The 21,057-nt window shown below is 54.8% G+C and overlaps 1 protein-coding gene across 19 annotated transcripts in view; it reads left to right on the forward strand.

The window, feature by feature from the left end:
- Positions 1-21,057, forward strand: part of NFASC (neurofascin) — a 181,627-nt gene that overhangs the window by 124,184 nt on the left and 36,386 nt on the right. For 11 of the 19 annotated variants that reach the window (XM_060644232.3, XM_060644242.3, XM_060644234.3 and 8 more), the window contains 14 exons: positions 581-631; positions 6,604-6,715; positions 7,101-7,285; positions 8,584-8,715; positions 10,962-11,105; positions 11,749-11,860; positions 12,616-12,782; positions 13,253-13,400; positions 14,683-14,807; positions 15,748-15,792; positions 16,997-17,098; positions 17,405-17,602; positions 18,419-18,489; positions 19,800-20,022. In XM_060644232.3, coding sequence (XP_060500215.2) covers positions 581-631; positions 6,604-6,715; positions 7,101-7,285; positions 8,584-8,715; positions 10,962-11,105; positions 11,749-11,860; positions 12,616-12,782; positions 13,253-13,400; positions 14,683-14,807; positions 15,748-15,792; positions 16,997-17,098; positions 17,405-17,602; positions 18,419-18,489; positions 19,800-20,022 — 1,815 coding nt within the window. The remainder of the gene's footprint in view (positions 1-580; positions 632-6,603; positions 6,716-7,100; positions 7,286-8,583; positions 8,716-10,961; positions 11,106-11,748; positions 11,861-12,615; positions 12,783-13,252; positions 13,401-14,682; positions 14,808-15,747; positions 15,793-16,996; positions 17,099-17,404; positions 17,603-18,418; positions 18,490-19,799; positions 20,023-21,057) is intronic. The other 8 variants (XM_060644235.3, XM_060644247.3, XM_060644248.3 and 5 more) reach the window with 3 other exon arrangements.

Raw genomic sequence — 21,057 nt, forward strand, 5'->3', positions numbered from 1 at the left:
AGCCCGTGATCACCGGGAGCGGCCAAGGGCCCCTGTGTCCCTCTCTCTCTGTCTCTCTATCTCACTCTCTCTCTCTCTGTTGATGAACTGTATCTCTTGGACTGTCTTCTCTCACTGAGCTCCCACCACTGTACCTTACCTTCTCAAGGAGGGCTCTGCGCTACCACCCCCCCCCCCCCCAAGAGCTGGCCTGATCCAGAGCCCTGGGCACTGAGGATTTTGATGGGAAGTTGTTCAAAAGACCGCTGCGGGATTCCACTAATCCTTATCTCATTTGATTGGAAACATAGGATCAAGCCATTAAAGGTCAAGCCTAATTTCTTTCATTAAAAAGAAACTTATCTTATTATTGCCTTCTTTTGCAGGATTTAACCTTTTCTTCCCTTTTTTGGGCTGTTTTATGTTGCTTGTTCTTCACCAGGCACATTTCCTTTTCAAATTTGCCGTGTCTTTCCTTTGCCAAAAAAAAAAAACCACCGGTTGTTTTCGTGGCTTTGCGTTTCTGTTGTTCTCTCCCCGTTTATGCCTCCGTGAGCTCTCCGTGGCCTCCTGTTTGCTCACCTTCTTTTGTTTATTGCAGACAACCCCTATAATGACTCGTCCTTAAGAAACCACCCTGACATATACAGTGGTGAGTCGCCGCGGTAACCTTGGGAGTAACCTTGCCTGTCCTAACCCCAGTTTGCCTAACTCGACTGATACCGTGTCATTAACTCACGCCGGGTGGCAGGGCTGACAGTTGGTCAGACCAGGGTAGGACTTCAGAAGAGCTTCTGGGAGGACTCAGTAGAATCTTAGGAATCAGTGGCGGATGGATGGAGAGCATCTGAGGACAGATGCGTCCGCACGCACGTTGAGGAGGAGACGGAAGTCTGGTTCCTCCTAGTGGTTTACAGTACACGGAAAGCTTTGTGGTACATTTAGTTAGCTCCTACGCGTCTGGATGTGAATTGCCTGCTCTGCAATCTAGCCTTAGTTACTGGGGGTGCCGTGTCACAGGCTCCGTGTGTCTTTAAAATCCATCTGGCAAATATGAGTGAGAGTTCACTGCTGAGTTCTCTTTTAAGGTAAGTATAAAGGAAGATGGACCATCATCCGTGGCTCTATTGCCTGGGTCTCTTGCCTCCTCCAGCAGTGTGCACAAATGGGTGGGTGCCCACCCACCCACACGCTTGCAAGTCATGGGACACTTTCCATGAGGCATATTTCTGACGTAGCCCACAACCGGTCGCTCAAGCTGATTAGTAGAGTCATTAGCTATTTCCACACCTGAGCCCCCACCCCCCACCATGGCTCAAGAATGTCTTGTTTCCCTTGAGCAGCCAGAGGAAACATCATTTACTGGCTTTGGCGAGGCAGCTGGCCCCCATCATCCATTACGCCTTGGAAGCTGAGGCTGTAGGTCCCCAGGGGGGTCATTGTGGGCTCAAATAGATAGGAAGTGTCTGCATTGTGATGTGCTAATATAAACAATGATTGGGGTCTGGAGTGGGGGGTGGGAAGGGGGAGTGTGAGCCGGGGAGAGAGGCAAAGGCTCTAACTTGGCATCAAACAGGTAGAACCACACTGAGATTCTGCCAAAGAGAGTTACTGCCCAAGGAAGCAGGGGACCTTTGTTGGATTCTGGGCATTGTTTGTTTTCAAAATAATGGGGCCAACTACCGTGGTGTCAAGAGCCCCAGAGCACTGGTGTGGAATGTGCCTTTCTCTAAATTGGATTTCAGATAATCTATTATGGAAGGATTCTCGAAGCTAGAGTGTATCAGAGCCAGAAGGTCCCTTAGAGACCATCTGGTCCAAACTGCTTGCTTTGTGTAAGATAAACTATTCAGGGAGGCATTGTTTTATCAATGGGATAAGTTTGACTGATTCCAGCCACTTAAATTTGGTGACTAGTGGTAGATGTGATTACAGGTGAATGAGTGGGAGTTGTAAGAACCATCCAGGGCTATGAAACGAAGCAAAGCTCACAAGAACTCACAATGGAGATGGACCGCCTTCTCCTCAATCCAAGGTAGAATGAATGGGGTTGGCCCAAGGATGAAGCCAGCTGGAAGAGGTGTAAAGTCAAAGTGAGGCACATGGTGAACAAAGGACAGCTAGGTTGAATGCTTCTAAAAAGAAATAGAAAGTGAAAAGGAAGGAAGATGAAGTCCTTCCTGAGTGCAGAGTTGGACAAAGAGACAATGCAATGAAAAATGCCCAGCGCATCTGTCTGCTTGGCCCCCCATAACGGCATTTTGTTCTAGTGATTTCTACAATGGTTTGGTACCCTCTGAACATACGCCAAATGTCCAATGACCTGCTCGGTGGCAGGGGGGAGCTGGTCTGAGATTGTAGCTTGCCACTTGGAATTCACCCAGGCAAGAGAAGAGTATGCACTCGAAGGTAGACAGCCTTCCTTGAATTAAACACAGACTCCGGGAGGTACCACTGAGTGACCTCAGGCAAGTCATTTAATCTCCTCATCTGTAAAATGGGTATGTTACAGGCCCCAGAGAATTGTCATGAATGTTAACCAGGGTAACGTGCGTATGGTTCCCAGCACGGTGTCAGACACGTCAATGATTAGTACGTGTTAGCACATTACTGGTACTGAAGGGAATGGTTTAGTGTTGACTCAAGTTAAGATGGACATAGAGAACCTGAAGAGAAGCCAAAGGAAGAAAGGCTAGCCCAAGTGTGGGAAGAAAGTACTATGGAGGGAGGAACTTGAAGGCAGACTAGAAGAACAAAAGCTATTCAGATCTTCAGCTGTGCTGAGAACTGAATAAAAAAAAAGCTTCAACTGGGGTGCCTGGGTGGCTCAGTCCATTAAGCATCCGATTCTTGATCTCAGCTCAGGTCTTGATCTCATAGTTGTGAGTTCAAGCCCTCGCTTTGGGCTCAGCACTGGGCTCTGTGCTGGGCATGAAGCCTGCTTTAAAAAAAACACACACACACACAAAAACTCCAACTATTGCATAAGGGATTTGGGTTATACTTATGGAAGAGATTTCCTGGCAGTGGAAGGTATCAAATGTTACTAGATAAAGAGATTTTTTTTGTCTTCTGGGATTGTTTGGTCAGCTGTTCCTGGGGCCAGAGAGGTGGATGAGATACCACGGATCCAACCTCATGAGTCCTTAATTCCGAGAATTGAAAGCAGCAAATGTGAGATCCAGCTGCCCCTAAAAGCTGTTTCTGGCAGAGGTTCTTAGATACATCCGATGCATTGAACTCCCTTCTGCTAACCCACAGTACTTGACGGAGGGGGGCAACTCAGATTGTCAGCAGTCTTGACCTTTCCTCTCACAGGAGTTGACCAAAACATTTTTTCATTGGCCCTTTAAAGCCAAGGTGGCCAAGGCAGTATCATCTCTTGAGGTGTCCCCCCGGCCAGATTCCCCTAGAAACCCACGAGCCTGTTCTTGAACCACAGCCTGGGAGAGTAGGAAAGGATGGACTGTCCTTGGGCTAGAGGTCAGAGGGGCCCATGTGGGAAGCTCTTCCTGAATCCACCGACATGAGCTTTGGCATCTGGGTTCTGAGTTTGATCAGGTATTTGATCTGACCCCAACCCTGAAGAACAGGGAGAATAAGAGAAGCATCATCTGAATCCCCACCTCAATGAGGGTGGGTGAGATCCTATGATACCCTAGGAGACAGTCATCCTCTACCATTTAGGGTCCTATAGAGTAATCACCTTTGTCTTGGAGACTCTTCCTGAGTCTACTTCTCCAGGGAAAGAAATTAGCCATCTTCCCTTGGGAGCAGTGGCCCCCAAAGCCACCAGCTGGCTTATCCTTCATAAATTATCATTTATCCTATCATAAATTGGCACCTGCTGCAGCTGACCAGTTTTTCATAACCTCTTCTTTGGGTCCAGCCTTCTCAACCCTTCATGATACCGTGTGTCACCCTGACTCCTCTTCAAGCCTTCCGTGGCCTTAAGAATCCAGTTGAGATGCCTTTGGAGCCTCCTCATTCCCAGCTTCTTTTCCACGTTGGGCTTGACTTTATTTAATGGCCACTGAGGAGGGATGGCCTCTTAGCTAAGACAATGGGAACGATATTTAAGGAAAACATAGTGGAAGAGGTTCATCAGGGCAGCTCGCTAAGACAAAAATGTCTTTCTCCCTCACCTCTTTTGCCCTTGGATTTCAGTTTTCTTTGGTTTGAGTAAGAAAGATACTCCCAAAGCTGGCTGTCAGAAGCAGGGACAGATGGGATATCCATCTTTAAAGAGGCGATACAGTATAGTGTCAGAGCACACACTTTGGTGCCAAATGGTCCAGAATCCAAAACACAACTGACTTGTGACCTTGCCAAGTCTGTGGACTCCATTGAACCTCAGTTCCCTCTGGTGCAAATGGAGGTGGTCCCCCCCAGGTTTGTTGTGAGGATGAACATGACTATGACTATGACGTCTAGAGAGAGCTGTTAGCCCGGGCTTGGCCCGTCATGAATGCTCACCAAATGGTGGCCCTGATTATTGCCTCTGACTTTTAGAATGTTCTTCCCTATATTTTTTGAACCTTGGCTTGTTTCCCAGTAGCTTCTCCTCCTTTGGGATAATTCTGTGGTTGCTAGCCCACATCCTACGAACGGGAGTATTGCTATAACCTTTTTATAGTCACAGCTCCCAGCATTGTCAAGGTCCCCACAGCGAGACTCTGTTCATTTCTCCTCCGTCCCATACTTACTGCTTTGCTGGCCAAGTGTGCTTGTGGTGCTGCGTGCTATGGTGTGAATTAAATGTCCACAGGGTCTCGGGCTGGTTTCTGCAGATTTTGTCCCTGCGTGGAAGGAGTATGCCAACTGAGCTGGCTCTCCCACGTAGTCCGGGGGTTCCCCGCACTCAACAGACTCATCAACCTCACACCAGAGCCACCTGCCCTGAAAGCTCCTTCTCCTCATAGTTCCCTTGACCTTGTGTTGTCTTGACTGTTTGGGTGATTCCACGATAACGGGTGGGAGGAAGCTGCTGCTTTGTATCAGGCTTCCTTGGGACTGAGAGCTGGCTGCCACAAGAGTTACAGACGGTAACCAATTAACCCCATAATGGATTAACCCGTTCAGTAGCCACTGTTGTATATGTGTGTGCCGGTGGGACAAATGAGGACCTCTGCAGAAAGAGAGATAACACGCGGGGTAAACTGTTGCCTTCTTGTCTGTTCCCTTCTCCCCTCGAATCCATCCATCCCACAAACACCGACTGAACGCTCGCTGTGTGCCACATGTTGTGCCAGCCGCCTAACTAACTCTCATCATTTCTTCCCCTGACAAAAGCATAAAATAGACACCAGCTCTAGGAAATGCACTCCCCGATGGCTAATGGAGAGAAGTTGAGTGCCTCTAAGACGGGAGCCCTGCTGACCCAGCCGGGCACCAGCCTGTCCAACAAGCTCCTTTAGGAGACACCGGTGTCGCGGAGACAGGGTTCCCCCGCCACTCTGTCCTCGCTGCCAGCACCCGTTCACAGCCCCCGCCGGGAAGATGCCCTTGTTCCCCTTCCAGGCATCTCTGAGGGCTCCCGGCCCCTGGCAGCTCTGCCTGCCTTCTTCCTCTCACCTCTCCAGCTGAGTCTAAGACCCCTACACCTCTGGGCAGGGGTGCCTCCTCCAGCTTCCCTTTGCTTTGGGGCTCCTGGTGGGAAAACCCTTGCTCTTCTCCCTTCCGTCTTACTGTGCCCAGAGCTCCCGGGGAGAGGTGAGGCACAGGTAAGGTGGGGTCCGCTGTGCTGGGGGTGTGCCCGGACTTGCATGACCCCGTCCACAGCCAAACGGCCATCCTGGCCGTGTCGATCTCCGCGAGCCACCAGGCCTTCCAAACCCACATGCACGTCACTGATGGCTGCTCCCGCCTAGTTGAATTGTAGATCACCTCCCCCATCTTGGCTGCCACTCCCCACTCCCCCTCCCCCAGTCTCTCACATCCAATTAACACCCTCCTCCCAGCCCCCTTCCAGAGTCATTAGCGAAGAAGCAGAATGGTCTTGGCCCCAGAGTGATTTCCTGTCATCTCTGCTCATTCATTCTCTCCATGTCTTTGCTAAGCCATTAATAATGCTTCCTGCATCTCTGACTGTTCATCTGGGTCTCTGTGGCTTCATCCCAGCTCCTTGTCTCCAGGGTCGCAAAGAGCAGGTTGTCTGTCCTGTGGCCCAATACAGGTCTTCTCGTTCATCCGCTGCTGCTGAGACGGCCTCCCGGTGGTGGCCACTGCATTGGCCTCTGGGGTCCCAACACAAGATGCTCCAGGAATAAACTGCTCACTGCCCGGGCAGCCCCCTCCTCCTTTCCCGGGAAGGAGGGGTTTTCCTAACAAGGGAGGAAGCCGGGCTCCTCTTGCCAAAGCCTTTCAGAACTTAGATGTGCTCACACACATGTGCCAGTGGGGCCGAGGAGCCCCGCGCTTCCTAACACACCTCTCTTAATGATGCCCCGGCCCCTGGGGGGGGGGGGGGGGGTTCAGCTGGGAGGGTCCGGGGCTTGGTGCCTCTGAGGGTAAGGGAGTAAGCAGGGGGCGTGATGACACTTCTTTCTAGCCTGACCGCTTTGGCCTAGCTGGGTCCACCCTCTGGGCAGGAGGCTCATGAGAGCTCCTTCTATCCTGTTTCAGCCCGAGGAGTTGCAGAAAGGACCCCCAGCTTCATGTACCCCCAGGGCACGGCGAGCAGTCAGATGGTACTGCGTGGCATGGACCTCGTGCTGGAGTGCATCGCCTCTGGGGTGTACGTACAGCTCGCACCCCCACCTCTGGCCACCCTCCGGGAGGACACGGGTGGGGGTTTGTGCACGCTCTGTTCTTGCCACGGTTTGGGGGGCAAAACATCGTCCTCTCCATCCCGTTCTGGCTGTTTCCTTCATGGGTAATGGGGAAGGGAGATGGGTAGGCATCCTGGACGTGTGTTAGAACCTCACGTGACTTTACGTAAGTCCCTCAGTGCTCTGCAGCCGAGCGTCCCCTCTGTATGGGAGAGGTCGGCTCTCATAGGACACGCGTCCTTCTGGGCCCAAGTCCACTTTAAGGTCACCTGGGTGTCCCAGACTCTGTAGAAGAACAGCAGGGCCGCAGCTGGTGATGAGTCTGTGTTTCCCGCTTGGTCCCTCTCCCAGCCCAACACCAGATATCGCGTGGTACAAGAAAGGTGGGGACCTCCCATCAGACAAGGCCAAGTTTGAGAACTTTAACAAGGCTCTGCGCATCACCAACGTCTCCGAGGAGGACTCTGGAGAGTATTTCTGCCTGGCCTCCAACAAGATGGGCAGCATCCGGCACACGATCTCGGTGAGAGTAAAGGGTACGTTGTGTGTATTTCTCATTATGCTGATTTTGCCAGCCCTACATGCCACGACCACCCTTCCCTCTGGGGGGCGGGCCGGGTGAGCAGGGGAGACCCAGCAACACTCTGGTTCGTGGTAAGTGACCTGCCAGGGACGGTGTCACCCCGTGGATGTGAGAGAGAGAGAGAGAGAGAGAGAGAGAGAGAGTGTGTGTGTGTGTGTACACGGTGGGTACTAAGGGAAAGAGACCCACCCTGACCATCACCCACCTCTCTGTTGTGCCCAGGGCTCCCTCCACAAGAATATACCTCCATGGTCCATTTGGATTTCACCCAGAGCCTTGTCTTTCTTTACTTTTGCATTTTAATTCACGGCGTGTCGTTTGGCCCTGTGCTGTCTGTGTACTTGTGTGTGGTTCTTTTTACAAATGGGGAATTATCACGACCCAAATTGTTTTTTAAAAAAATCACGTCCCTCTCCCCCGAGCGCGGATGGCCCCCCTGAGCTATCGCGGGCAGTAAAGCACGTGCCTTTCTGGGTCCCCGCCACAAGTGGGTAGGGTGCACCAGTCGCCTCTCAGCCCGGGGCCGAAAGGACGGTGGGGACGGTGAGGTCTGATGCCAATAGTACAAGAACTTCCGTAGCATGTGGTCAGCTGATCCTGTGACTTTGGTCTCAGCACGACACTCGGACCGAGGGTTCTTGGCCTTGTTGGGGGCATCAAGATCTTTGACAATCCGATGCAAAGGAACCTCTCAGAAAAAAGTCCACATGTCCACAATTAGAAGGGCTAGCCAGCGCTGCCCTACCAGAGCCCAGTGTCTAAAAGAATAAATACGAGGTCTTTTCTAAATGGTCAGATCTTGCAGCGATAGCCATAGAAACCCAGAGGGGCCAGCCCCGTGCGCACTTGACCACCCTCCCTGGCTCGAGCCCTTGGGTGCACATCATGAACACCTGTGGGGCTCTAAAAGCATTTGCTGCCCAAGCCTCCTCCCCTGAGGATTCTGACTTAATAGGTCTCCGACAGGCCAGTGTCCGTGTTTGTTAAAAGCTCTTCAGAGGATTCTAACGAGCGGCCCCAGTTTAGAACTATTGTTCTGCGAACTCAAAATAGACCGGGTGGCATCTGTGGCTCCAAGCCAGCCAAAGGCAGGCTGGACTGAGTCATCCCATGAGGATGAGCCCTGGGCAGGTGGTGAGGGCCTGGAGCTGGCACCCAGGGGCTCCTGCCTTCCTAGAGGGAGCCGGTCTGGTGTCTTCGGCCTGCCCCATGCCGACTAACCACCCTGCCTGCACTGTGTTTGTCTTCCAGCTGCTCCCTACTGGCTGGACGAACCCAAGAACCTTATCCTGGCTCCTGGTGAGGACGGGAGACTGGTGTGTCGAGCCAATGGGAACCCCAAGCCCACCGTCCAGTGGATGGTAAACGGGGAACCTTTGCAATGTAAGTAACGAGCCGTGGTCTCACCCGACTCCGCTGTCTCTCCTGTCTCTGCTGAGGCTCCAGATCCCCATCCCTCTGGGCCAGCCCCAGTGGTCCCAGAAGTGAAGTCAAAGAACAGCCCCTTGGCTGCTGCTTCTGGAGCGTCCCATCCCTGTGGACATCTCAAGAGACAGGAAATCTGCCTCACCTTTGTGCGAGAGGACAGGAAACCTGTCGGTAGTTCCCCAGACCCCGCTCTCTGCTGAGGGCGAAATGAGAAGCAGGTTGGATGTGAGGAAGAACCTCCCCATGACAGCAGAGATGCGCCAGCACAGTTAATGAGTATGCCCAGATTTGGGGAAATTGCATCCTGCCCGATGGCTGGAGTAGGTGATTCCAGGGCCCCTTCCAGATGGGGCTGTTGGTCGAGTTTTCCCGTCATATTCTCGCCAGTTGCGTTCACATTAGAAAATGTCCTTGTGGATCTCCGTGAGAGTGCAGCATGCCCGCACCGTCCGGTGCTGAGCACATACCTTCCTCCTCCCCCACCCGTCAGTGTCCTTCCACTGGGCACAAGCAGAGACACGGACGCCACCTGCCCTCTGCTGTTGTGTCCTGACAGCACTTTGGGAACAGGGCAGACAAAGGCACCGGACTTCACAGCACCATTAAATAAATGCAGAGCCCAGGACTTGCAACTGAGCCTGGAAAGGTCACCGGTCACTTAAGGGGAGTGACTGAGAGGAAAGTGGGCTCCATGAGAATTGTCAGGGAAGGAGGCATTGGAGTTGCTGGCGTTGACTTCTTTGTGCCTTTTTGCTGAGTGGGGACTTGGGGACGGGTGATAAGGATGCTGACCGTGTCTTCATTTACCTCCTGCTGATTCCCCAGTTCCGGGCTGACACTTGCTATCTGTGGAGTGGCGCCTGAGGGGCCAGACCTGGGGTGGCCCTCGGCCCACTGCTGCTGTGGGTCTGAGCGATGCTGGATGGGTTCACAGACCATCCAAGCCAAGGCACCCGGTCCAGCCCAGGAATCTTAGAGCAGAAAGTCACCTTCTAGCAAAAGCTGGGAAAGTGGCAATTCTTTACACTTCTAGAACACTATTCATACAGCTCATTATCATTCTCTTTTTTTAAATTTTTTAAATTTTTTAAATGTTTTTTAATTTATTTTTGAGACAGAGAGAGACAGAGCATGAACAGGGGAGGGACAGAGAGAGAGCGAGACACAGAATCTGAAGCAGGCTCCAGGCTCTGAGCTGTCAGCACAGAGCCTGATGCGGGGCTCGAACTCACAGACCGCGAGATCATGACCTGAGCTGAAGTCGGATGCTTAACCGACTGAGCCACTTGGCACCCCCCCTTTTTTTAAATGTTTATTATCATTCTCTTAATAAGCTCCTCAGAGTAGGATGGGAGTAATTCTCCCCCGTTTGACAGAGAAGGGAAATGAGGCCCAGAAAGATTTATTGGTTTGTCCCAGTCCCAGACTGACATGTGAGCAGGACTGAGACCCCACAGCCACTCCTCAGCCCTGGCTGTCTGCATCACAAGCCAGCCGTACTAGAAGAACCGTGGGAGCAAATGTTCTCTCTCGGTTTAGGATACGTTTCTTGGGATGATCAGGAAGCTTTGGCAAACCTAGGGACTCATTCAGTTTCAACAGGCATTGGCTTATGGGTTTAACTCGGAATGTTTGAAGAATGCTCTGCTGAGAGGATGGGAAGGTGGTAGGTCCCATCCGGTTGTACTTTCCTTTGTCCTTTTCAAAACATTTGGGTGTGCACACATTGGATTAAGATAATAACGACCATCATAATCTGTGTGTGCCAGGCCTCTGCTGATGAGTTTATGCGTGCATAACATCTCAGGTCACCGTCCTGAGAGCCCCTCAGGGTGACATATCATCCCCATCCCGCACACAAGGATGCTGGAGCTTCAGCAACTGAATAAAGCCGGCAGGTGATGCGGTTAGAATTCAAACCCCTTTCTGTTGCCGCGGCTTATGCTGTCAACCACGTCTGCCCAGCTGCGGAATAGGAGGAACAGGGATTCACAGTCCCATGGGACAGACTGAGGGACAAACCCCAGTGGGTTTATGATGGGCCCAAAGTCACACAGCTAGGCAGCAGTCGAGCCGGAAGCCGGGACTTCTGGTGCTTCTTCCACAGCACCCCGGTCGTCCTAGGGGGCCCTGGCCAGAGCCCCAAGTACCTCCACCCTGCCCCTCCTGTTGCTCACGTGGACCGTCTTTCCTATCTGAAGCGGCACCACCCAACCCAAACCGCGAGGTGGCTGGGGACACCATCATCTTCCGGGACACCCAGATCAGCAGCAGGGCTGTGTACCAGTGCAACACGTCCAACGAGCACGGCTACCTGCTGGCTAACGCCTTCGTCAGTGTGCTGGGTGAGTGCACCCCTCCGCTCGCCCTCAGTGCAGCCTCCCTGGGTGTTCTTCTCCAGAGGTCAGCCAGGCTGGGTGGGGTAAGAGAGCGGCGGGATGGGAGAAGCATGGACACTGAAGATGAATTTTCTGGGGAGGATGAGGGACGTCGGACCCATGGATCTGGATGTGTGGACAATTAGTTCCCTGTTAGAAGTCGGTTTGGGGCCCTTTCCCCCTCCAGATGACGGGGAGGGACCTGTCTCACCCCTTCCACTATCCAGGCCAGTTCTGCCTGCGTTCTCAGTGTCCTGGGGGTAGGAAATGGTTCTGAATCCGTTGGTGTCCCTCCCAGAGCAGGGAGAGGGCAGAGGCGACCGGGAGATGCCTTGGGGTTGTGGAGGGGGAGTTATAGAACCTGCTGGATAATCTGGGGAGGCCCTTTGCAGAAGCCGGACTAGATGTAGCATAGGCTGAGGGTAGATGGGTGACCCTCCTCCTTCCTCACCCAACCCTGAGAGGCTTCTTAAAGGAGGAGGTTTGACGGGGGAAGGGATGTTGGGGATTGGAGAGCTGCTATGCCACCGAGGCACCTAGAAGAACTGGGGGGCTGGTAGCTGGAAAAGCTGGCCCCCCCCAGCCAAGACCCGTTCTCCGGGACTTGCAGATGTGCCCCCTCGGATGCTGTCACCCCGGAACCAGCTCATTAGGGTGATCCTGTACAACCGGACGCGGCTGGACTGCCCGTTCTTTGGGTCTCCCATCCCCACACTCCGATGGTAAGTTTTAGGAGACCAGGCGTCCCCCCTGGGGTCCTATCTTATGGTGCCCGTTCCCATCAGGTCCACATTAGGTATTCAGTAAGACCTGGGAACATTAAAGGGTGGAAGCCAGGAGGAAGTTGGCAGATCACTGAGGTCAGCCCCCTCGTTTATTTTTTATTTAGTTAGTTTTAGAGACAGAGAGAGAGAGAGAGAGTGAGAGTGGGGGAGGAGCAAAGGGAGAGAGAAAGAAAATCCCAAGCAGGCTCTGCTGATAGCACAGAGCCCGATGCAAGGCTCAAACTCATGAACCATGAGATCATGACCTGAGCCGAAATCAAGAGTCGGACACTTGGGGCGCCTGGGTGGCTCAGTCGGTTAGGCGTCCGACTTCGGTTCAGATCATGATTTTTATGATCCGTGAGTTCAAGCCCCGCATCGGGTTCTGTGCTGACAGCTCGGAGCCTGGAGCCTTCTTCCGATTCTGTGTCTCCCTCTCTCTCTGCCCCTCTCCCACTCATGCTCTGTCTCTGTCTCTCAAAAATAAATTAACGTTAAACAAAATAAAAGTTGGACACTTAACCGACTGAGCCACCCAGGTGCCCTCCTTTATTGTGCAGAGAAGAAAACTTGCCAGGGTCGCCCAGTGGTTGGAGGTGGACCCTGCGGGGCTCAGGCTCCAGGCTGCCCGCACAGCCTCTCGAGAGGTTGCCACCCCACTCCCTTGGGCCAGTCCTCTCAGTATGCTTCGTGTTGTGCTGCTCTGTTGTGAGGTTTAAGAACGGGCAAGGCAGCAACCTGGATGGTGGCAACTACCATGTCTATGAGAACGGCAGCCTGGAAATCAAGATGATCCGCAAAGAGGACCAAGGCATCTACACCTGCGTCGCCACCAACATCCTGGGCAAAGCTGAAAACCAGGTCCGCCTGGAGGTCAAAGGTAAAAGAGAGGGTTGGTAGGTAGAGGGCGGTGTGGGGGCAGGCGAGGAAGCCATCACCGCAAAGCGATTCCCGTGCGCTGTTCCCTTTGAAAATGCACCACACGTAATGTCTGATCCCTGATGGGACCCTCCCTGTGCGTCTGTGTGTCCTCGAGGGTTTCCAGCTGGCCTGGGTGCTGGGAACACCGAGCCATTCTCAGCCTGGTCCATGTGGAATTAAAGAGGGAAGCCTGAGACCCCACCAACACCCCACTACACCCCAGAAAGTGCATCATCTATTCCCAAGCCGGATAGAAAGGACTTGGGGATTGTTTACTACTTGGAATCACTCATTCATATAACTGAATGTGACCTTCTGCCACCTTCCGTGGTCGGTCTAACCTTGAGGTCACGCGCGTCACACGGTGAGGCCACGTGGGGTGGTGGGCAGAGGCCACGCCAGTGACGACCTCCCTCGGCTTCTCCACAGACCCCACCAGGATCTACCGGATGCCCGAGGACCAGGTCGCCAAAAGGGGCACCACGGTGCAGCTGGAGTGTCGGGTGAAGCACGACCCCTCCCTGAAGCTCACGGTCTCCTGGCTGAAGGATGACGAGCCCCTTTACATCGGAAACAGGTTTCTGCTCCTTCCCTCTCTCTCCCTGCCACGAGTCTGGGACCATTTCCTTCCCCCTTGCTCTTGGCGACGCACTGAGGAACCCAGGGACAGGGAACCTGTGTCGTGCGTGCAGAGGGGCGTGGCAGCATTAGTGACTCCCCAACCCCGGGTCCCTCTTTCCCTCTCCCCCCAGCTCTCTGCCTCTCCCCTCCCTCCCCTCCTCTTCCTTCTCCCTCTCCTCCTTTTCCCACTCCTTTCTCTCTTCCCTCCTCTCTTCCACTCTCTCCTCCCCCCTTTTCCTCCTCCCTATGCTCTCCTCCTCCCTGCAAGTCTCGGCAAGGCTGGCGGCAACGTCCTCAGACCTGCTTGCAGTGCCCCTGTTCTCCAGCAGAGGGCAGGGCAAGCCCGAGTCGCCGGCCACCAGAGCGCCCGTGGGGCCTCCGAGCCCGCAGGCAACTTGGACTCTTACCAGACCACCCCAGCCTCCCGCGTCCGGATTTAAGTGATGTAGGGGAAGGGGAAGCATTGATAGTGTCTAAAAGTCCCCATGGGGGTCTCTAATGTGCAGTCCATGTTGGGAATGGCTGGTCCAAGCCTTCCTCCACGGGGCTCTTTGTTGTACCCTCTAACATCCCCGGGGGTGTTTGTGCAGAGCCCTGAGGTCGCGCGTGGGGAACAGCGGTTTCCACGATCATCTCGCTCCTCCAGGGGTGTACCCTGCAGACGGGCGCAGGCATCCGTGCACTCAGTGGATACTCAGAGCTCCACCAGCCCGCCCTGCTCCGTGGTGCCCACCTCCCTCAGCAGGAGAGAGCTCAGAGGAGCCCAGGGCGCCTGGCCTGAGCCTGGGTGCTAGACTGGCCTGGGCTGAAGTGAGAGCCAGAAGTAGGGGAAGAGGAGGGATACCAGCCCGCCTGTTGAGGCGTGGACCTAACTGTGTCCTAATTTGGGAGGGGAGCGCAGCACAGGAAAGACACAGACGATATGGCCACTGGGGCATTCGAGCGCAAGGAACGTGGGTCAGGGCCGCTCCCGCTTCACCCACTTCCCCTTCCCCCTCCGTCAGGCACCTCAGGGCGCCAGGTGACAGTGAGGACCGTGCCTCTCTCGCAGCATTGAGAGGGGGGCCTCCTGTCGCCTGGGAGGGGCTGTGGCTGCCCAGGCCGGCCTGTGACGCTCCCCTCTCTGACTTGCCACCCCCCCGCTCCAGGGAGAAAGCAGACAGTGCCCGGGGCTCCCCCCAGCCCCCCACTGTCTGCCCGCTCGCCCTCCTCCCGACCCCTCCCTGGTGCCCTTGCAGGATGAAGAAGGAGGACGACTCCCTGACCATCTTTGGTGTGGCTGAGCGAGACCAGGGGAGTTACACGTGCGTTGCCAGCACTGAGCTGGACCAAGACTTGGCCAAGGCCTACCTTACTGTGCTAGGTAACTGCCAGCGCTCACACGTGCTCTGACCCCCGCCCCCCCGCCCCCGCCACCCCTTCCCGAGGCCAGAGAAGCTGTGGGCCTTGGACGGCTCCCAGGGCCCTGCCTGTGGTCAGCGGGCTGGTCAGGCACGGTGGTCTCCTGCCATTTGATCTGAGGGTTAGGAAGCTGCTCCTTTCAGAACGTGCTGGGCTGGACACCGTACCTCCTGAGTGGAACCATTAACTCGCCCAAATCCTCAGCTGAAGGGTTCCTGAGCGAGAGAGGGAAGGTGGACAGGGGGTTCTTCTCGTGATCATTTTTACCGACTTCACAGCTGCCTCTCTACCGCTACGCCAGTGAAAACAGTCCATCGTTGAAGCGAGACTGAATTTTGACTTTATTCTGGGAACGCCCTCTGCCAGCCTCCCTCCCCCTCCCACCTCCGGTTTCTTGAGGGGATTTCACAGGACGCGGTGCACTTAGCAAAATGATTCCATCACGTCCTGCCCTGTGTCCGGGCCAGACTGTAAATACTAAGCCATCCTAACCCCAGAGGAAGGTAGCCTTTCCCATCCAGGGAGGCACATCCCCTGGTGTCGCCTCATCACCTCTGTCCTCTTTGTGGGCGTCCCATTGCCCCTGCTGTTGGTACACCCTGCCTCTTCTGCGGTGGTGGTACACAGCTGCCGGGACGGTGGTTCTAGGCACACGGTGGCACTGGGATGGGAAGGAGACGAGTCCCCCTGCCCCCACGCCAGCCGTGGAAGAAACAAGACGACCTCTATAAGACATGGCGGGGGGGGGGGGGGGGGTCTCCGTGGAAGGGCAGGTGAAGCTGTGCCTTGAACACCTCAGCCCGGGGCAGCTGTTCAAGCCTCGGCCGCCTATTCCCATCCTTCTGGAACACCTGTAACCCTGGATAACCTGCTAACCTGGATAACCCGTCTTACCTTTGCAGCTGATCAGGCCACTCCAACTAACCGTTTGGCTGCCCTGCCCAAAGGTAATTCGTACTAATCACGGGACCCTCGCCAGAACCTTCTCTAGGTAGCAGGGAGGGTGGAGCCCGAGGAGGAAGGTGCTACAGGACAGGCTGTGCGGTGCGTAGGCAAGTGGGTAACGCTCCCCACTTCCCAGGGTCCCGCCCGCACCTCCCAGCCCCGCCGCAGCCCTACTCCGGGCTTCCCACGCTTTTCGCAGGTGAGGCTGTTGTTCCACCCCATCCCCTACTTGTGGCCACGCTCACCGCTTCCCGGTGGTGGCCCGTTCTGTCCCCACAGCTTTGGCCGCAGAAGCGTGTAGGCTGCTGTCGGGAGGGCCCACCCGCTTCAAGTTCTCTGTAGGCCCATCTCGTTCGCGGCCTCTCCACATCGGCTGCTATGTACCTATTCACACTCTGCATTTACACGTGTGCACACAAACACGAACGTGGGCTCGGGTGACTCACCTTCCGGATCCTCCCAGCAACCAGCCAGAATCTAGAAATAACTGGGTCGAGGAGCCAGGGTGGGGAAACGGCATGCGTACCACACCGGTCCGGGGTGAGGTAGCTTTACCCCCGGGCCAGGATGGCCCTCACACCCACTGAGGAAATCCGGTGAGACTGGAGCCCCCAAAGGTGCCTCCCCCACCCCTGTTTGGATGTTTGCGGGACGTTTCTGTCCTGCTGTCCACCACTGAAACTTCTAGGCTAAGTCCCTGTCTCCTCCCTGGCCCGGTCCTCTGCCTTTGTCCCTCCCCTGCGCCTAACCGGTCTGCCTCACTCAGCACTCCAGACACCCTCCCAGACCCCTGCCCCCTCAAAGCCTTGGCAGAGTAGAAGGTAATTATCCAGAGAAAAGGAGACAAAACCCCACACTTCCTCGCCAGCTTTCCCAAGGGTCACAAGCATGGGTCTCGTGAAAAGGGCAGCATTCGCCAAACACTTGCACCTAAGAGTATCCACAGAAATGGGATAGGTCGGTCCCAGTTCTCTCTGTGCCCTACATCCTTTGATGCTTTTGGGGTGGGGGTGGAATTTGGAGTCTCCTCTTTGTTCTACCTTGGCCCCCTGAGGGAATGGGGCAGGCCAGGGTCGATTCCTGCTGGCGGTGACCACAGCCCATCAGGGACCTGTCATAGGACAGTGTCCAGGGCTGGGGCCAGCACAAGGACGGGACGCCTCTAACTGGGGAGTCCTGCGTGCTGTGTTCTTCCTCTACTGCCAGGACGGCCGGACCGACCCCGGGACCTGGAGCTCACCGACCTGGCCGAGAGGAGCGTGAGGCTGACGTGGATCCCAGGGGACGATAACAACAGCCCCATCACAGGTCAGCCAGGGGCCCCGCGCTCTGATCCAGAAGCGAGGGAGGGATGGCAGCCTGGTCTCTGGTAGCAGCCGGAGGCTTTGACCGGGTCTCTGGTCCTGCTTCTATTCCACTTGACACGTGCCCTGGGCTGTTCCCAGAGCACACGGAGGCCTCGGTTCCCCTTTCGGTGTCTTGGGAGGAACCTGGTGCGTGCCTTTGCCCACCCAAGGGAGATGATAGAGACTAGCGGAAACCACGAGGGAGTACTTGGCAGAAGAACTCTGCTAGCTCAGCTCCCAAACAGCGCCGTCTTCCTTGCCCCCTCAGACTACGTCGTCCAGTTCGAAGAGGACCAGTTCCAGCCGGGGGTCTGGCATGACCATTCCAAGTTCCCGGGCAGCGTCAACTCCGCCGTCCTCCAGCTGTCCCCATACGTCAACTACCAGTTCCGGGTCATTGCCATCAACGAGGTGGGCAGCAGCCACCCCAGCCTCCCCTCCGAGCGCTACCGAACCAGCGGGGCGCGTGAGTACCCGAGGGCGGACGGACCGGGCGCTGAAACCAGGTGCCCTGAGGTCAAACGGAGTTCCCCCAGTTTCTGGCCGCAGGAACGAACGTGGGCGGGTTATTTGACGTCTCCGAGGTTCGACCTCTTCATCAGGGGAATAGCGGCACCTCCTCCCTCACGGGGGTTTCATTTGAAAATGCGGTTTGGGTACTTCCCATGATGCCTGGCATCTAGTGAGCACACAGCAAATGTTGGCTGTGATGTCTTATTATTACTAACATCCTTAATAATTCTTGGTGATCTGCCTTAAAGGGAAGTGCAAGGGCAGAGATTTGCAGTAGAAATACGTAATCCGGTGTTATGTCAGATTTCTTTTCCTATCCCACTTGGGGTCGTGTTTAGATTTCTGAAAACACACCAGCTCATTGAGCATGGGGCTGCTCCCCCAAAATGTTAAATGCCGGGGATAAACCAGTCTGGTATTAAACTTAGTAGATAATCCACGAAGGGGATAATCCACATTGAGTTAGCTGTCTGGACCATCCAAAGTATGGAAAGCCTTATGATAAATGCCGTCTGGCGAGGGATTAAAATTCAAAAGAAATTAGTGCTGCTTGTAGGGGCAGGGGGTTAAGTCTTAGCTAGGAAGGCACGTCATACACATGAGAAAACAGCGGAGCGGGTTCAGTTACCTGTGGGCTAGAGCGTGGAGAGATGCTGAGAAAAGACAGAACACAGAAGGGACGGGTCGGGTGGGAGGGAGAGAGTTTGGTGGCTCACTGTGCTCTGGTGAAGCGAATTGGACTTGAACTTTGCATCCATTTGGGTTCCAGCCCCTGAGTCCAATCCCGCCGACGTGAAGGGAGAAGGGACCAGAAAGAACAACATGGAGATCACGTGGACGGTAAGGGTCCCTCCCAGTCCCCCGTCTTGATGGGCCTGCTCTCTTGGCCTTGAGCACCTGGAAGCCCTTGCTCTCGACACCCCTGCGAACCCAAGGCCACTCTCTGCACCGGACATCCAGAAAGCAAACAGGAACATGTCTAAAAGCAAGATTTAAGACAGGAGGAAGGAGCAGGGGTGACCAAGGAACATAGACAGCTCGTCTGGCAAAATCAGAGAGAGTACCAGCAGACATAAAATGGACTACTCTCTAGAAGAAGGAGGGGTTTAGGTTGGATTCTAGAAAAGATTTAGCCTAAACGTGTATACCTAGCTTTGGCGTGTTCTGGGGCCTTCCCACTGGAGCTGGTTGGGGGTAGAAGGAAGACCAGTATCCGAGGTTCTTTCAGTGCAGGCTTCCTTTTGGTCCAGGAATGAACTAGATGAAATAAAAGCTTCCCTCCAGGCCAGGGTTGAAAAAAATCCCATCTTCATTTTGGCTCACCGACTATATTTTCCCAACCAAAATTGGGATACGTGGTCTCCAAATGACTTTTGCTGCAAACCACTTCCAAGTCTGCGAGGTGCACGTTCAGCCACTGAAATATTAACATTTCTGTGCTGCCACCATGAGTAACAGAAGCAGGGAGATAACAGCGTTGGGGATGACGGCCGTCCCCATCGTTCTGAGGGCTCGGCCTCACAGCAGCCCTGGCAGCTGGGCTGAGCCCAGATTCAAGACACTGGGCTCATCTTCAGGACCTTGCAAGGACTGGCTCTTGGTCTACAGCTCTGTAGTGTGGGCTCCCAGGGGACCGATTCCTGGACCATGCCCTCAGGGAACAGAGAAGAGTGTCGCACCCACCGTTAGCTGCTGGGAACGACAGGATGGTCACACATGGATTTGGTAGAACCCAAGTCAGTTCTGGAATTTTGAGTCCAGTGGCAGCAGGCATGCTGTGGCTAAACCACAACTCATCCCTCTCCGACTTTAGAGAGTATCATGTTGTTTCCTTGTTTTGTTCTTACTGATCCGTCACAGGAGAGTCCTGTTGAAACTGCAACTTTGGCTCCCTGTGCACTTGCAGATGCGGGTGGCTCTGGGAGTCAGAGTGACTAGGTCTTGGGCGAAGCCTGTCACAGAAAATCTACATGCAGCTGAATTCATAGGACTCTGGCTGTTGGGGACTCAGTGTGGGGGTGGCACACCCTCCCAGGGCTGCGAGGGAGCCAGTGCTGTGCAGATGGGGGCAGAGTGCCTGGCACAGAAGGAGGGCGCAGGCAGTGGGCGGGTCTGGGCTCCACCCTTGCCTTCAATTTCTCCCCGCTCAGCCCATGAATGCCACCTCTGCCTTTGGCCCCAATCTGCGCTACATCGTCAAGTGGCGGCGGAGAGAAACCCGAGAGACGTGGAACAACGTCACGGTGTGGGGCTCCCGCTACGTGGTGGGGCAGACGCCTGTCTACGTACCCTATGAGATCCGGGTCCAGGCTGAAAATGACTTTGGGAAGGGCCCTGAGCCAGACACTGTCATCGGCTACTCCGGGGAAGATTGTGAGTACCCTCCCTCATCCGCTAGCAAGGACCCTCCCAGCCTGGCTGCGCAAGGCCAGCCTCACAGACCAGGAACCTCAGGGCGGGTCATGGGGCCTTCCGAGAACATCCTGGGAGGACAGTCGGTTCCCCGGAAAGAGAAATCCCCTATGGTGAACTCGGGCAACAGGCCCCTTGTAAATGTCAGGAGCAGAAATGTCATCACACAAATGCTAGTTAGAATTCTTGAGCATCATCACGTGGTCCAATGCTCCCATTTTATGGATGTGAACCCTGAGGCCTTGTGAGGGAACAACCTTGCCATTATTACACAATAGCAGATATCAAGCTGGAAAATAGAAGCCGGGCCTTCGAATCTACCTTACTGCCAAGCCTTGCTAGTGCCAGGACTTCGGGACTCTCCCTCCCAAAGAGCCATAATTAGACTCCTCCGCAGGAAGCAGGGCCCCAGGCCAGACTCCTTCTTGGCTCCCCAGGGGAGACCTCAAGAAATGCAGACGGTCTCCAGAGACTTAGTCTGGAATGATCCAGACCAGCCACCTGCTGGCATCCCCAGTGTGGCTTACAAAGAGAAGTTCTTTGGAGGCTAGCCTCAGTGAACCAACAAGTTTCTGGGCATGTACATGGAAGTATATGCCTGGCTTTTAAGACAGCAGTGGCCTCCTTGTCCACAGCACGTCAATTCAGTAGGCTGCTGAGCAAAGCAGGGGGGTTGGTGGCGCCCCTCCCAGTCAGGGCGATCCATGCCCTCATGGGTCTGCGTCTGATCCCAGAAAAGATCACGTAGGTGGACGGGGTGACCAGAAGGAAGGGAAGAGGAGAGTCTTGGGGAGTTGCAAGGGCCAATACTGGGGTCAAGAGTCGAGCCAGTGTTGTGTGTCGCAGTCAGATGGAAAGAAGTGAGGGTTGGGCCCCGGGCCCCACTTTCCTGGACCCACTTGGGAATACGTGGAGGGTATCAGCAGGCTCTCTGTCCATCCTGCTCCTCGTCTTTGTGGTGGCAGACACTTCCAGACAGGACACTGGCAGGAACTA

Source organism: Panthera onca, chromosome F1, assembly GCF_046562875.1.
Source record: "Panthera onca isolate mPanOnc1 chromosome F1, mPanOnc1 haplotype 2, whole genome shotgun sequence".
Taxonomy (NCBI): domain Eukaryota; kingdom Metazoa; phylum Chordata; class Mammalia; order Carnivora; family Felidae; genus Panthera; species Panthera onca.